The sequence below is a fragment of the Tamandua tetradactyla genome, chromosome 9 (genome assembly GCF_023851605.1).
Source record: "Tamandua tetradactyla isolate mTamTet1 chromosome 9, mTamTet1.pri, whole genome shotgun sequence".
Taxonomy (NCBI): Eukaryota; Metazoa; Chordata; class Mammalia; order Pilosa; family Myrmecophagidae; genus Tamandua; species Tamandua tetradactyla.
The window spans coordinates 36,306,295-36,322,071 of record NC_135335.1 but is presented as its reverse complement, the minus strand read 5'-3'; the positions used below and the strand labels follow the sequence as shown (position 1 = coordinate 36,322,071).

At 40.1% G+C, this 15,777-nt stretch overlaps 1 protein-coding gene across 1 annotated transcript in view; it reads left to right on the top strand.

Moving 5' to 3' along the window:
* Positions 1 to 2,152: 2,152 nt before the first annotated feature.
* The window catches only part of MKRN2 (makorin ring finger protein 2), a 54,333-nt gene continuing 40,708 nt past the window's right edge, over positions 2,153 to 15,777 (top strand). The window contains exon 1 of the mRNA XM_077116502.1: positions 2,153 to 2,305. Within this exon, the coding sequence (XP_076972617.1) occupies positions 2,280 to 2,305 (26 nt within the window). The 5' untranslated portion in view covers positions 2,153 to 2,279. The remainder of the gene's footprint in view (positions 2,306 to 15,777) is intronic.

The following is a 15,777-nucleotide window of genomic DNA, read 5'->3' as shown; positions in this document are numbered from 1 at the left end:
TTTTTTTTAATCTCAAAGATAAAATTAAAATCCATTCAATGGTTTCACCATTGAATAAATCAATTACCAGATATAACAAATAATTGCTAACATAATTCCGAAGAAAAGTGTGGATAAAATAAAATAAGAAAATAGAGGTGCTAAGCTCTGCATAAAAATAAAATAGGCATATAAAGAATACAGAAAATGGTAAACAAACATATGGAAAGAATTTTTTTTAGAGCTTTAACTGGTCTTCCTGCTTCCATAACTATCCTCATCTAAACTGCTGTCACATAAAACCTATTCATAAACATCAACTGGACCATTTCACTTACCTCCTTTAAAACTTTAAAAGTTTAAAAGTTTTCAGTGGTTTCTTATTTTTTAATTTTCCATTTTTCAAAGGTGAGATGGGGGTGCAAGTGTAGTTCAGTGGTAGAATTCTTGCCTGCCATGCAGGAGACCCAGGTTCAATTCCCAGCCCATACACTCCCTGCCCTCCCCCTGAATTCAACAAATGTTGCTGCAATAGCAGATAGTCACATGGAAAAAGAATGAATTGTGACCCCCCCCATCATACAGAAAAAGGTGAGATATAACATATATATAATAAAGTGCACAAAACAGGTATATGCCTCTATGAATTTTTACATGTGTTCACATGCATGATCACCGAGATCAAGATAAAGAATATTTTACCAGTTCCCCAAAAGTTTCCTTACACCCCTCTCCCTGTCAATACCTCCCAAAGATAACTGCTTATTCTTCTACTCTCACCATAATTTAGTTTCACTTTAAAAAATACATACTTTTGTTGGGTGTACGGTGGTTCAGTGGTAGAATGCTTGTCTTCCATTCTACCTGGGTTCGATTCCCAGACCATGAACCCCCCTCAAAAAAAATTTGTTAAGACATAATTCACTTATTATACACTTCACCCATTTAAAGTGGATCACCCACTTAAAGTGGAATATTCACAGACATGTGCAGTTATCACCACAGTCAATTTTAGAACACATTCACCACCTCAGAAAGATATCCCTTTAGCTAATACTCCCTGTCCTTTCACATCCCTTCTCCTAAGACCTAAGTAACCACTAATCTAGTTTCTGTCTTTACAGCTTTCCCTATCCTAGACTTTCATATGCATAGAATCATGTATATTCTTTTATGACTGTCTTCTTTCACTTAATTTGTTTGCAAAGTTCATTCGTGTTGTAGCATGTATCAGTATTTTGTTCTTTTTAATGGCTGAATAATCCATTATTTACGTGTTCACAGGTGATGGACATTTGGGTTGTTTCCATCTATTGATTATTATGAATAATGCTGCTAATAACATTTACACACAAGTTACTGTGTGGGCATACATTGTCATTTCCCTGGGTATATGCCTGGGAGTGGAATTGCTGGGTTCTATGATAACTCTATTTGTAATCACTTAAGCAACTGCTAGACTGTTTTTCAAAGCAGCTGCATCCTTTCCCACCAGCACAGTATGAGAAAAAAAAGGATTGTCTTTTTGGGGTTCCCACCATAGGAAATATTAGCTGACCATCAAAGGACAACCAGGGAAGGAAATGAGGACTAAAAAGCGGGGGGTGAGAGTAGAGGTTTTTTCCCCCCACGGGCAGGCACAGGGAATCCAACCCGGGTCTCCAGCATGGCAGGAGAGAACTCTGCCACTGAGCCACCGTGGCCCGCCCAAGAGTAGAGATTTTGAAAAACAAAAATCAAATAAACAATAACAACAACAAAAACCCCTCAAGAACAGCAGTTGGGAGAGAGCTAAGGAATTCTTTAGTGCTAAGTCCGGCGGGCGCGGATGAGACGCTGCCTGAGACAGAGGCCTAGAGGGCGCAAGTTTAGATGGATGGGAATCTTTCGGTTTAAGCTGAGCAGAGTAAAACCGAGAGCTCGGCCCGGGGAAGAAGTGAGAGAACCCTAGGAACGCGAGCAGTCGCTAAGGAATGCTTTGGAGATGGAGCAGAGCGAAAGGAATGGTAGGAAAATGGAACAAGACAGGCAAGGAGGCTAAGACGGCAAGCGAGCCCCACCCGGACGGTTTAGAAAAGCGGAAACAGAGGGTTGCCTCCCCACCCCGCCCTCCGCCCCCATGAGCGGAACCAATTGTGACGGCGGATAGGTTTCCCCACCGGCCCCACAAAGATGCCACACAGGAGGGGCGGGGAACGCCGGCGTGACGCGGCCACGCGGGATGGGCAGGGCCAAGGCCGAGGTGGTGGCGCCGAGAAAGAGAGGTGGCGGCAAGACGACAGCCCCCCAGTCCGACCACCATGAGCACCAAGCAGGTCACTTGCAGGTCAGTGCGCGGCGCCGGGGCGAACCGTGTGGTTAGGACTGGGCGGTAGCCAGCGCCGGCCGATGTGCGCCACGGGCTCGGAAGGGCCGAGCCACCTTGGGACCCTTTCCTTTGACCCCGGGCGACCGGTGCGCCTCGGTCTTGCTGCCTGAGAAACTGAGGCTGGGATAGGCCTGGTGGAAAGTTCCCCCGCTGTTCGCTGTCAGGCTTTTCAAGGCGGAGCTAGTGGGAACCGGAGAGGCGGCGCATGCGTGGCGGAGTCTATTGGCCGAGTCCCGGCATCGCTGGGCCCCTCTCCAGGCCAGCGCGGGAGGCTGTACGGCGAATTCGAAGTGGGGCCCCTGCAGATTGGGAGGAGGGGCGGGTTGTCCTGGTCTGTGCAGAGTATTCTGGCGAGGCCTCTCGGTAGCTGAAAAGGGAAATTTGGAGTTAAAGGACACTGAAAGATTGTTTACAAGTGGGGATGCCACAGAGGGGTAGGTTGTTGCTCGATATACGGTCCGCAGAGAAGAGAAGCTGAGGGACCGTAAACAACCTTTGCTTCCCTTCAGCCACCCCTTAACTTTCCAGCTGGCAAACCAGAGTTGGAAAAAATCCAGTTGTAATCTAAACTTGCAGAGAGTTAGCAAGTAAGATCGTTGTGCGGAAAATAACAGCGGGTAACATTTACTGAAGGTCTGTGAAAGCCAGCTTATTTACTAGTACCTTATGTACATTAAATCTAGGCCTTTCCGTAACTGTTAGACGTCATTTCCATTTTACACTGCAAAAAAACCGAGAAAGAGGTTAAACGATACCCTTATCTTACTGAGAAACCCTTTTACTTGCAGAAATATAACGGTGACGAATGATTTGTTGTAGAAAATTCGAAACCATGTAGATGGCTGTGCTATCTGGTGACTTGCTGTGAAATAGAAATGGCTTGGTTGTATGACATCCTCATTCGTTGGTACGATTATGGCTTACTAGTATGGGAATAGTTGTCCTTTTGCATTGTATGCTTGGAAAGTACAAATTTTATTTTAGTAGTTGATTTCAGTAAAACTTGCGTAGGAAACATTGCTAAAATAATAGTTGTATAATTTGGTTATGTGATGGTTTATTTAGGGATCATCTGTACTGTCACTTCTCTTCATCAGTATGAATAATTGAGAAGTGACTATTTTTTAAAGTTATGTTTTAAATGTTTAATTGTTAAACCTGTTTATTCAAGGCCTATGAGGTGGCTTATGTTAAGTAGTTGTCAGAAATTTGATGCATTTAGTGTCCATAGAAACGACTTTTACTAGGTTATATGTACTAGCAGGTCTTTTGTGAAGACCTGTGTGCATGTACTTATTGATGGAGAAGTACCCGTAGGTCACTGAGGACTGTTAAACAAATTCTAGCTCCAGTGAAAAATTTATTTGTTCCTTCCATTCGCTTGTCTTGTGTAATTCTACCATTCCCGAGCTCGATATACAGCTCCTAATCAATACTTGTTTTCACAAAACAGTGCACATTTTATATAATGTTTTATAATTGAGTCTCAACAACTCCATGTAATATCATTTTATAGATAAGGAATACTTATGTTCAGAAAGAGATTTGTGCATTGCCAGAATTTCACACCCAGCAGCTGAACCAAAAACTTAAATCAAGATCATCTTGGAATTTTCTTTCTGCACCTTGTAATAGCCTAACCTAAAAACTTTAATCTTGTGTTTCCCAGACAGGTGCATCCTGAAGGATGTTTGGTACATATAAACTGAGAATTGTTTGGAGTGGGAGGGGAAGGAAATTTTCTGCTTAAATACTAGCTGATGTTTGTGGAGGATCTTACAATGTCTAGATGTTATTTTAGGTGCTCTTCCAGCCATATCAAATGTAATGCCGTAACTGAGACCATTCCATAGATTGGCAAACAGGCTTAGCATTGAAGTGACTTGCCCAGGGTCATTCATTTTCTAAGTGACAGAGGTATGACATTAGAGTTCATGCTGTCATAAACTATATGGCCTCCAAATAACTTTTTAGACGTTCTAAATTAAAGTTTCTTTACTGCAGGAATTTTCAAAGCTTTTAATATGCTCATTTGAGAGGAAAATCAGACAAAAGCATTTACAGTGGGAAAGAAACTTACTTATGAAGAGGTGCAAGGGAGTCCGACCTCAGAAGGGTTACCTTGTCAAATAAAAAACATGAGGTATTCAAATGAAAAAAATTGAACTTCAGAATTATCAAGAGTACCAGGTTTACATTAGTGAGTTCATTGTGGAAAAACAGCAGCTTTTCTCACTTGATTATCTTACCTACAAAAATCTTATCTCCAGACTTCATAACTTATAGGAAATGTTTAGGATATCATTTATTTAAGGAACCAGATCTGAACAGGGTGCTTGACTGTTTTTTTTATCTCAGAGTATGAAGTGTTTATAGACTCTTTTTTCCTAACTAGAACATGATAATACATATTCTGAATGGCAGCAGGACAAAGTGTCAGTTTTGCATCCATTCTAATATGCATTATGTCTCTCTGAGACATGGATATCAAGTGCAGGGATTCCCAAACGGACAAACACTTCCTCCATGTGTTTGTTACCTGAAATAGCCAGAGTGGCCACTAGCACAGTTTTCTAGTCAACATTCCTTGACATGCCAGTTTGTCCAGAATTTCAACCTGGGGATACTTTTTGCTGATGTTTTCTCCTAATAGTCTCCCTATGCCTTCCAGTCTGTTTTCAAAGCCCTGGTTCAGGCCCTGATTATAACTCGGTAACCTTCAAGTGATAGTGGGCCCTCTAACTAGTGGAAGACCTAGAATTTGAGTTTAACTGAGTTAGTCAAGCCTAAAGCTTTCCAGTCTTTGAAAGTCACAAAACATGGGGGATCTTGTCTACTGGTAAATGGTAGGAAAAGCAGGAACTCAGTAGTTGGGCAGTCCCAGATTCTGATTCTGGTACCACCTATGCTGTAGTCTCCTTGTCTGTAAAATGGGGGCGGTGATGCCTAACTGCATAGTTATTTAGATGATGAGATAACAACTGCTAACCACCTGAAAGCATTTACTGTGTGTTAGGCTAAGCTCTTAAATACACTGTCTCAGTTAAACCTTGTAATAGTGTATCTTGCAGTCTATGAACTAAATACAATTCTTACAACCATAATACAGGTGCAGTAACTAAGGCTTGGAGATTTAAGTACTTTGCTCCAGGTCATGTAGCAAGCAGTCTGCCTTTAGGGTCTTCACTTAATCACTACATTGTATTTTATATTTCATCCATCTCTAATCAATAAGACAGTTTCTTTCAAGCTTACCGTGATGCCTAATGTTAGCTCCCTTCCCCCTCAAAGAATCTGCTCTCACAAGCAGTACAGTCATAAAATTTAGCTTGTGAAAACATGTAAGGGATATAAAGGAGAGTGGCATTGAAATTGCAAATTACCTATATAATTGGAAATATAATAATTTTACCCAAGGCAAGACACCATTGAAGGCCCTACACAAAAACTAGATTGAGACTGTTTTGCATAGCGCTTAGTTGCCACTAGAACTGCTGGCCATTCTGAGTGGCTAGTAGTAAACCTGTTATCCTTTGCAGCATACAAAACCATACTGTCTGAAGCAGTCGTTTTGGATCACCCAGGGAAACAGACCTCTTTGAATTGCCCCCCACAAAAAGAACCTCCCTATTCTCACCAGTTGAGTCTCTGTCTGCTCCAGTATTTGGCCATCAGGAAGGGTAAGCAGTTGAAATATATAACAAGGTGCAACATGAAAGAGACCTGGATTAAGCTTCATATAGCATAGATGGAGAGGAATGGTTGTATGTAGATGCCAAAGATACCTCAAGAAACAGGCAGGATGTGCTGAGGACAACCTCAAGGTGCTTTTGTGTTTGTCACTGGGGAGTGAATTTGGCGATATATGCTACAGAAATAGGGCTGGTCTGGCCCCCTCTTTGTTTCCCACTTGCCTTTCTTGAAGGTTTTGATGGTGGTCTAGAAGTTATTTTTGAACCTGTTTCATTTTCAGCTCATATACTTACAGAAGTGAGGTGGCATTCATGAAGTCATCCAGCTTTTAAGTGGCAAAACTACCTAGAAGCTCTACTTGGCAGTTAAATATTTTATTTTTTAATGGAAAAGATAATTAGCAAGTGCGATTTATAAGGCAAGTTTTTTGAATAGGATTTAGAAGAGGTAAAGGTAATGTTATAAAAAAGGCATCCTGGTAGGATATCACTACCCAAAAATCTTTCTGCTTGCCTCCCTGAGTAACAAACAGTATCTGGTAGAAAGGACTGCTTTTAGTCTCTGTCTTGCTTTCTAGGCTGCTATGAAAAATACCACACAATGGGTTGGCTTAAACAATGAGAATTTATTATTTCAGTTTCAGAGACTGGGGGGATTGCTTACTCCAGGGATCAGGAAAGTTCTGGTTAGTCAGCAATTCTTGAATTCCTTGACTTTCCCATCATATGGTGATGTCTCCTTTCTCTTCAGATTGGTTGACTTCCAGTTTCTAGCTCCTCCCCAGGACTTTCTCTTTATAATACCTCCAGGAATAGGATTATGACCATTCCTGATTCAGTTAGCTACTAAGAATAACATCTTCAAAAGGTCCTGTTTACAATGAGTCCACACCCATAGGAATGGGATTAAGATTAAGAACATGGGGAGAGGAGCCAAGATGGCAGCTTAGTGAGTAGTGGAACTTAGTTCATCTTCCAGAGCAACTAGTAAATAGCCAGGAACAGTCAGAAGAATTGCTGGGGCCACATCAGTCTGGAGAAGCTGGACCCGCTGCGAGCCCAACCACAACCGTGAGTTCCCCAAGCTGCGGTAGCCGGCGCCCCTTCCCCACAGACTGCTTCCTAGAGAGGATAGGAAAGAGACTTTACTAGCAGCAGGAGCAGAGTGCAACCAAGCTCCATCTGTGGAATTAATTACAAATTCTGACTGCTAAAAATAGGCCCCCAGCTCAACTGAACCTTGAGTAAAAGCTGGAGTTGCTGTTTTTTGGCCCGGTGCAGAGGGGGAGGGGCTGACAAAAAAACGAAAGCGAAGACAAAAAACCAGAGGTTTTTGGATAAGCCAGCCCAAGATACTTGAAAGGGTCTGGGCCCTGGGGGAAAAGAGGGGACACATAGGACTTGGAGATACACAGAACAACATACCAATTTAAGCTCTTGATTGGCAAACTGGAAGAATGGGGGTCCTGCTCTGAAAAGTTTTTTTTTCTTTTCTTTTTTGTGGCTGTGTTTCTGTGGCTTAACTGCTGTTTGGACTTCTCAGGCTCCAACTTTCCCTTAATTCTGCATGGGCAGAATTATGCTTGTTTGAGGGTTTGTCTGGAGGCTGTACCTTTTCCAGGAGACGGGTGGGGCCCAGCTCAGGTTGAATACCCCCTCAAGGAATTCAGACCCCAGGGTCTGGAAAACTGAAACCATTAAAGCCAGCCTACAACCTCTCCTCTGTCTTAACCATGCCCCCAGCAGGGAGAGTTTGCTGAAGTTATAGATACCACATCACCTGATGCTTTTGGGACCCGCAGGCAGACAAGTGCCACATACTGGTCAGAATAGGAAAAACACAGAGTCCAGAGGCTTCATAGAAAAGTCTTTCAACATGCTGGGTCTCACCCTCAGGGAAAACTGATACAGGGGACTCTTTTTCTCCTGAGAGGAGGCCAGTTTGGTCTGGGAAAACTGATTGGGGTCTATAATACCTGAGTAGACCCTCCTAAGGGGACGGGGAGAGGCACCATACAGGCAGGGCAAAAAATGAGAAAACAAAAACTGAAAAATTCTGATCTGTTAAACAAAACCTAACCTAGAGGTCTAGAATAAGCTGAACTAAATGTCAAAGAACAGGTAGACAACGAAGTCATCCAGCAAGAAAATCCTAGGTAAACAAAGTGAAAACAATCTCCAGAATAAACTAATTAAGGAAATTAAATGCCTAGACACCAGCAAAATGCAACAAATCAACCTAGGAAGATTGAAGATATGGCCCAAAGAACAAACCAACAGTTCAAATGAGTTGCAGGAGTTGAAAGAATTAATTCAGAATGTTCAAACAGACATGGAAAACCTCATCAAAAATCAAATCAGTGAATTGAGGGAGAATATAAAGAAGGCAAGGAATGAAAAAAAAAGAAGAAATTGAAAGTCTGAAAAAATAAATCACAGAACTTATGGGAAGGAAAGGCACAGTAGAAGAGGGGGAAAAAAACAATGGAAACCTACAATGTTAGATTTCAAGAGGCAGAAGATAGGATTAGTGAACTGAAGGATGGGACATCTGAAATCCAACAAGCAAAAGAAAATATAGGGAAAAGAATGGAAAAATATGAGCAGGGACTAAGGGAATTGAATGACAACATGAAGCGCACAAATATACATGTTGTGGGTATCCCAGAAGGAGAAGGAGGAGAAAAACTAATGGAAGAAATTATCAATGAAAGTTTCCCAACTCTTATGAAAGACTTAAAATGATAGATCCAAGAAGTGCAGTGTACCCCAAATAGAATAGATCCAAATAGTCATACACCAAGACACTTACTAATCAGATTGTCAGATGTCAAAGAGAAAGAGAGAATCTTGAAAGCAGGAAGAGAAAAACAATCCATCACATACAAGGGAAGCCCAGTAAGACTATGCATAGATTTCTCAGCAGGAACCATGGTGAGAGAGCAGGAACCATGGTGAGAGGACAGTGGGATGATATATTTAAGATAATAAATGAGAAAAACTGCCAACCAAGAATTCTATATCCAGCAAAATTGTCCTTCAAAAATGAGGGGGGAATTAAGATATTTTCAGAAAAAAAATCACTGAAAGAATTTGTGACCAAAAGACCAGCTCTGCAAGAAATACTAAAGGGAGCACTAGAGACAGATAGGAAAAGAAAGGAGAGAGAGGTGTGGAGAAGAGTGTAGAAATGAAGACTATCAGTAAAGATAAAAAGAAGAAAAATTAGATATGACATATAAAATCCAAAAGGCAAAATGGTGGAAGAAACACTGCCCATACAATAATAACACTAAATGTTAATGGATTAAACTCCCCAATCAAAAGACATAGACTGGCAGAATGAATTAAAAAATAGGACCCATAATATGCTATCTACAGGAGATGCATCTTAGACCCAAGGATAAACATAGGTTGAAAGTAAAAGGTTGAGAAAACATATGTCATGGAAACAGCAATCAGAAAAGAGCAGGAGTAGCTATACTAATGTCCAACAAATTAGACTTCAAATCTAAAACAATTAGACAAAGAAGGACACTATGTATTAATAAAAGGAACAATTTAACAAGAAGACATAACACTCATAAATATGTATGCACCAAACCAGAGTGCTCCAAAATACATGAGGCAAACACTGAAAAGAGAAATACACATCTACAGTAATAGTTGGAGGCTTCGATTCCCCTCTCTCATCAGTGGAAGGAACATCTAGACAGAGGATCAATAAAGAAACAGAATTTGAATAATACAATAAATGGGCTAGACTTAACAGACGTTTATAGAACATGACACTTCACAACAGCAGGATATACCTTTTTCTTAAGTGCTCATGGATCATTCTAAAAGATGGACCATATGCCGGGTCACAAAGCAAGTCTCAATAAATTTTAAAAGATTGAAATCGTACAAAACACTTTTTCAGAACATAAAGGAATGAAGTTGGAAATCAGTAATAGGCAGAGGACCAGAAAATGCACAAATGTATGGAGGCTCAACAACACAATCTTAAACAACCAGTGGGTCAAGGAAGAAATTACAAGAGAAATCAGTAAATATCTCGAAGCAAATGAAAATGAAAAGGCAACGTATCAAAATTTATGGAATGCAGCAGAGGCAGTGCTAAGAGGAAAATTTGTGACCCTAAATGCCTATATCAAAAAAGAATAAAGAGCAAAAATGGAGGGATTAACTGTCCACTTGAAAGAACTAGAGAAAGAACAGCAAACTAACTACAAAGCAAGCAAAAGGAAAGAAATAACGAAGATTAGAGCAGAAATTAAACGAAATTGAGAACATGAAAACAGTCAAGAAAATCAGCAAAGCCAGAAGTTGGTTCTATGAGAAGATCAATAAGATTGATGGACACTTAGCGAGGTTGACAAAAAGAAGAGAAAGGATGCAAATAAGTAAAATCAGAAATGGAAGAGGAGACAACCACTGACCCCACAGAAACAAAGGAGGTAATGAAAGGATACTGTGAACAACTTTATGCTAATAAAATACTACACAATGTAGATGAAATGGACAACTTCCTAGAAATGCATGAACAACCAACATTGACTTGAGAGGAAATAGACAGCCTCAACAAACCAATCACAAGTAAAGAAATTGAATCAGTCATTAAGAAGCTCCCCCCAAAAAAGTCCAGGACCAGACGACTTCACATGTGACTGCTACCAAACATTCAAGAAAGAATTAGTACCAATCCTGCTCAAACTCTTCAACAAAATTGAAGAGGAGGGAAGGCTACTTAACTCATTCTAGGAAGCCAACATCATTCTCATACCAAAGCCAGACAAAGATACTACAAGAAAACTACAGACCAATCTCTCTAATGAATATGGATACAAAAATCCTCAACAAACTTCTTGCAAATCGAATCCACCAGCACATTGAAAGAATTATACACCATGACCAAGTAAGATTTATCCCAGGTATGCAAGGATGGTTCAACATAAGAAAATCGATTAATGTAATACACCATATCAACAAATCAAAGCAGAAAAACAACATGATCATCTCGATTGATGCAGAAAAAGGCATTTGACAAAATTCAACATCCCTTCTTCTTGAAAACACTTCAAAGGATAGGAATAGAAGGGAACTTCCTCAACATGATAAAGGGAATGTATGAAAAGCCCACAGCTAACATCCTCCTCAGTGGGGAAAAACTGAAAACTTTCCTCCTAAGATCAGGAACAAGACAAGGATGTCCACTATTGCCACTGTTATTCAACATTGTGTTGGCAGTTCTAGCCAGAGCAGTTAGACAAGAAAAAGAAATACAGGGTATCAAAATTGGAAAGAAAGACATAAAACTCTCACTGTTTGCAGATGATATGATACTATATGTCGAAAATCCCGAAAAATCCACAGCAAAACTATTAACGCTAATAAATGAGTGCAGCAAAGTGGCAGGTTACAGTATCAGCACTCAAAAATCTGTAGCGTTTCTATACACTTGTAATGAGCAATCTGAGGGGGAAATCAAGAAAAAAAAATCCATTTACAGTTGCAACCGAAAGAATAAAATATTTAGGAATAAATTTAACTAAGGATACAAAAGACCCATACAAAGAAAACAAGAAACTGCTAAAGGAAATCACAGAAGACCTAAATAAATGGAAGGGCATACCATGTTCATGGATTGAAAGACTAAATATAGTTAAGATGTCAACTCTGCCTAAATTGATTTACAGATTCAATGCAATACCAGTTAAAATCCCAAAAACTTACGTTACAGAAATAGAAAAACCAATAACCAAATTTATCTATCTGGAAGGGCAGAGTGCCCCGAATAGCTCAAAATACCTGGAGAAAGAAAAATGAAGTCGGAGGTCTCAGACTGCCTGACTTTAAGGTGTATTATGAAGCTACAGTGGTCAAAACAGCACGGTACTGGCATAAAGATAGATATACCAACCAATGGAATCTAATAGATTGTTCAGAGGTAGACCCTCTCATCTATGAACAATTGATCTTTGATAAGGCAATCAAGCCAACTCACCTGGGACAGAACAGTCTCTTCAATAAATGGTACCTAGAGAACTGGATATCCACATGCAAAAAAATGAAAGAGGATCCATATCTTACACCCTATACAAAAATTAACTCAAGATGCATCAAAGACCTAAATATTAGATCTAAGACCATAAAACTTTTAGAAGAAAATGTAGGAAAATATCTTACAAATCTTATAATAGGAAGTGGTTTCCTAGATCTTACACCCAAAGCACGAGCATTGAAGAAAAGAAAGAAAGAAATGGGAACTCCTCAAAATTAAACACTTTTGTGCATCAAAGAACTTTGTCAAGAAAATAAAGAACAGCTAACACAATGGGAGACAATATTTGGAAACACTGTATCAGATAAAGGTCTAGTATCCAGAATATATAAAGAGATTGTTCAACTCAACAACAAAAAGACATCCCAATTACAGAATGGACAAAAGGCATGAACAGACACTTCTCAGAAAAGGAAATGCAAATGGACAAAAGGCACATGAAAAGATGTTCAACTTCCCTGGCTATTAGGGAAATACAAATCAAAACTACAACAAGATACCATCTCACACCCACCAGAATGGCCATTATCAATAAAACAGAAAGTGGCAAGTGCTAGAGAGGATGTGGAGAAAGAGGCACACTTATCCACTGTTGGTGGGAATGTCATATGGTACAACTGCTGTGGAAGGCAGTTTGGCAGTTCCTCAGGAAGCTAAGTATGGAATTGCCATATGATCCGGTAATATCATTGCTAGATATCTACTCAGAGGACATGAGGGCAAGGACACAGATGGCTATTTGCACACCAGTGTTTATAGCATTATTATTTACAACTGCCAAGAGATGGAAACAGCCCAAATGTCAATCAACAGACGAGTGGCTGAACAAGCTGTGGTTTATACATACGATGGCATATTATGCAGGTGTAAGACAGAATAAAGTTATGAAGTATGTGAAAACATGGATGGACCGTGACATTATGCTGAGTGAGATTAGCCAGAAACAAAAGGACAAATACTGTGTGGTCTCACTGATATGAACTTGGAGAATTTCAGCTAAGAACAGAGACCATACTTGTGCTGTTATACATGTAGATATATATCCCTGATAATCAAGATTCTGTTGAGAATGCTTTACAGGAAATAGATGAGGAAATGAAAGGCATGCACACCCTTTCCCAAGACCCTTTGCAGTCACAGCAGACCTCTCTCACTGATGATACCTGGTGTTCGGTATTAATAACATTAGCTGGTATAATAACATTTTTAATTCTACTCTGTTGCTTGTTCTCCTGCTGTTCAGTCTTTCTGTGTTTGCCCTCAGACCAGGTGGCTTAATCTCTTATGTTATTATTGTACCAGCTAAGTGATATGTAAATCATGTGCATACCTGAATTCCTTTGACCTGTATAAATTTTTTTTTCCAATTTAAATATAGGGCAAAGCATAAAGACTAAATGTATCCAAAAATGACCATGGCCAACATCATGAATAGATCAGACTCCAAGGGCCATATGTAAGGGGAAGATGCATTTGTAGAGTCTGTTCTATTCAACTGATGTGGCCATTGCATGACGCTGGTAATACATTGTTGAAATGGGCACTCTAGCTGGGAGGACTGGCTGTTCTCCCTGAAAGAGACATACTTTGATAAAGTTATCTAGGTCCCGGGAAGCTCCTCTCCGTCCCTAGCCAGTTCCCAGAAGACCACCTGGCCCAGTCACATAAGCTAATTGGGATCCGGCCACTATTGTGTAAAGATATCATAAAAACTTCATTCAAGGAGTTAGAAGAAGAAGAAGGAGGAGAATCTCATGAGAGCGGGAGAGAGAGAGAACCTCATAAGGAAGAGAGGAAGAGAATCTTATCTGGGAAGAAGACACTCAGCTGTGGATTTTTACCATTCAGACCCTGAATGCTGTCTCTGAGATTCCCCAGCACTCGTCTTCATGTGTTGGTGCTGCCCTGTCTGGTGATGTAACTATGTCTTATTTCTAATAATCTTTTAATTACTTTCCTAATACATTCTGTTTTAATATCACTGGAAAAAGAAAAAAGAACAGAGACCATCAGGTGATAGAAATAAGGTAGATATTGGGTAATTGGAGCTGAAGGGATACAGATTGTGCAACAGGACTGATTGTAAAAATTCAGAAATGGATAGCACAGTATTACCTAACTGTAATATAATAATCTTATAACACTGAATGAAGCTGAATGTGAGAATGATAGAGGAGGGCTGGGGGCACAAATGAAATCAGAAGGAGAGATATACAATAAAGACTGACTCTTATCTGATAAAAATACAGTGTACAATGATAGTGACTGTGCTGGTTTGAAAGGATGTATGTCCCCTAGAAAAGCCATGTTTTACTCAAAATCCCATTTCATAAAGGCAGAATAATCCCTATTCAATACTGTATGTTTGAAACTGTAATCAGATCATCTCCCTGAAGATGTGATTTAATCAAGAGTGGTTGTTAAACTGGATTAGTTGATGACACATCACCACCAAGTTGGATGGGTCTTTATAAGTTTCTGGAGTCCTATAAAAGAGAAAACATTTTGGAGAATGAAAAAGGAGATTCAGAGAGAGCATAGCAGAACAATATAGCCATGAGAAGCAGAGTCCACCAGACAGCGACCTTTGGAGATGAAGAAGAAAAATGCCTCCCAGGAAACCAGGAGAAGAAGCTAGCAGATGATACTGTGTTCACCATGTGCCCTTCCAGATAAGAGAGAAACGCCGACTGTTCACCATGTGCCTTTCCACTTGAGAGAGAAACTTGGACTGCGTTCGTCATTGGCCCTTCCACTTGAGAGAGAAACCCTGAACTTCATCAGCCTTCTTGAATGAAGGAATCTCCTTGGATGCCTTTGTTTGGACATTTCTATAAACTTGTTGTAATTGAGACATTTTCTTGGCCTTAGAACTGCAAATTAGCAACTTATTAAATTCCCCCTTTTAAAAGCCAGTCTGTTTCTGGTATATTGCATTCTGGCAGCTACCAAACTAGAATAGTGACTAAATGTACAAATTTAAAAATATGTTTGCGTGAGGAAGAACAAAAGAATGTCAATATTATAGGGTGTTAGTAATTCATATTTTAAAACTTTAACTTACATGTAAGACTAAAGCAAAAAAATGTTTATTTGGTACAAAATTTATATTTTGACTAGTGCATTTCCTAACATAACTTATGTGGACAGCTTAATTGAACACTATAGAACTTGGAACCTTGCATAGGGCATGAGATTCTGTAGGTTTGTCCAGAGTGATGCCCAAATAAATCCCAGAGCGGTTTGAACAGTGAACAGGGAAGTATTTGCAGAGTCCCCTAGGGGGAGTGGTGAGAAGGGGGGAAAATTCAACTTCCCCAAGTAGAGGATTCTTGATATTCTCACAGGCAGTGGGGACCACCAAAGCAATAGGCCAAGCCTCCAATCTTGGGGGTTGTTTGTATGAAACTTAATTCTGCAAAGGATAGGCTAAGCCTACTTAAAATTAGGCCTAAGAGTCACCCCCAAAAGAACCTCTTCTGTTTCTCAGATTTGGCCTCCCTCTCTTGGCTGACATAGCAAGCAAACTCATTGTCCTCCCCCTCTCTACATGGGACATGACTCCCAGGCGTGTGGACCTTCCTGGCAACATGGGACAGAAATCCTAGAGTGAGCAGAAACTCAGCATTAAGGGATTGAGAAAATCTTCTCGACCAAAAGGGGGAAGAGTGAAA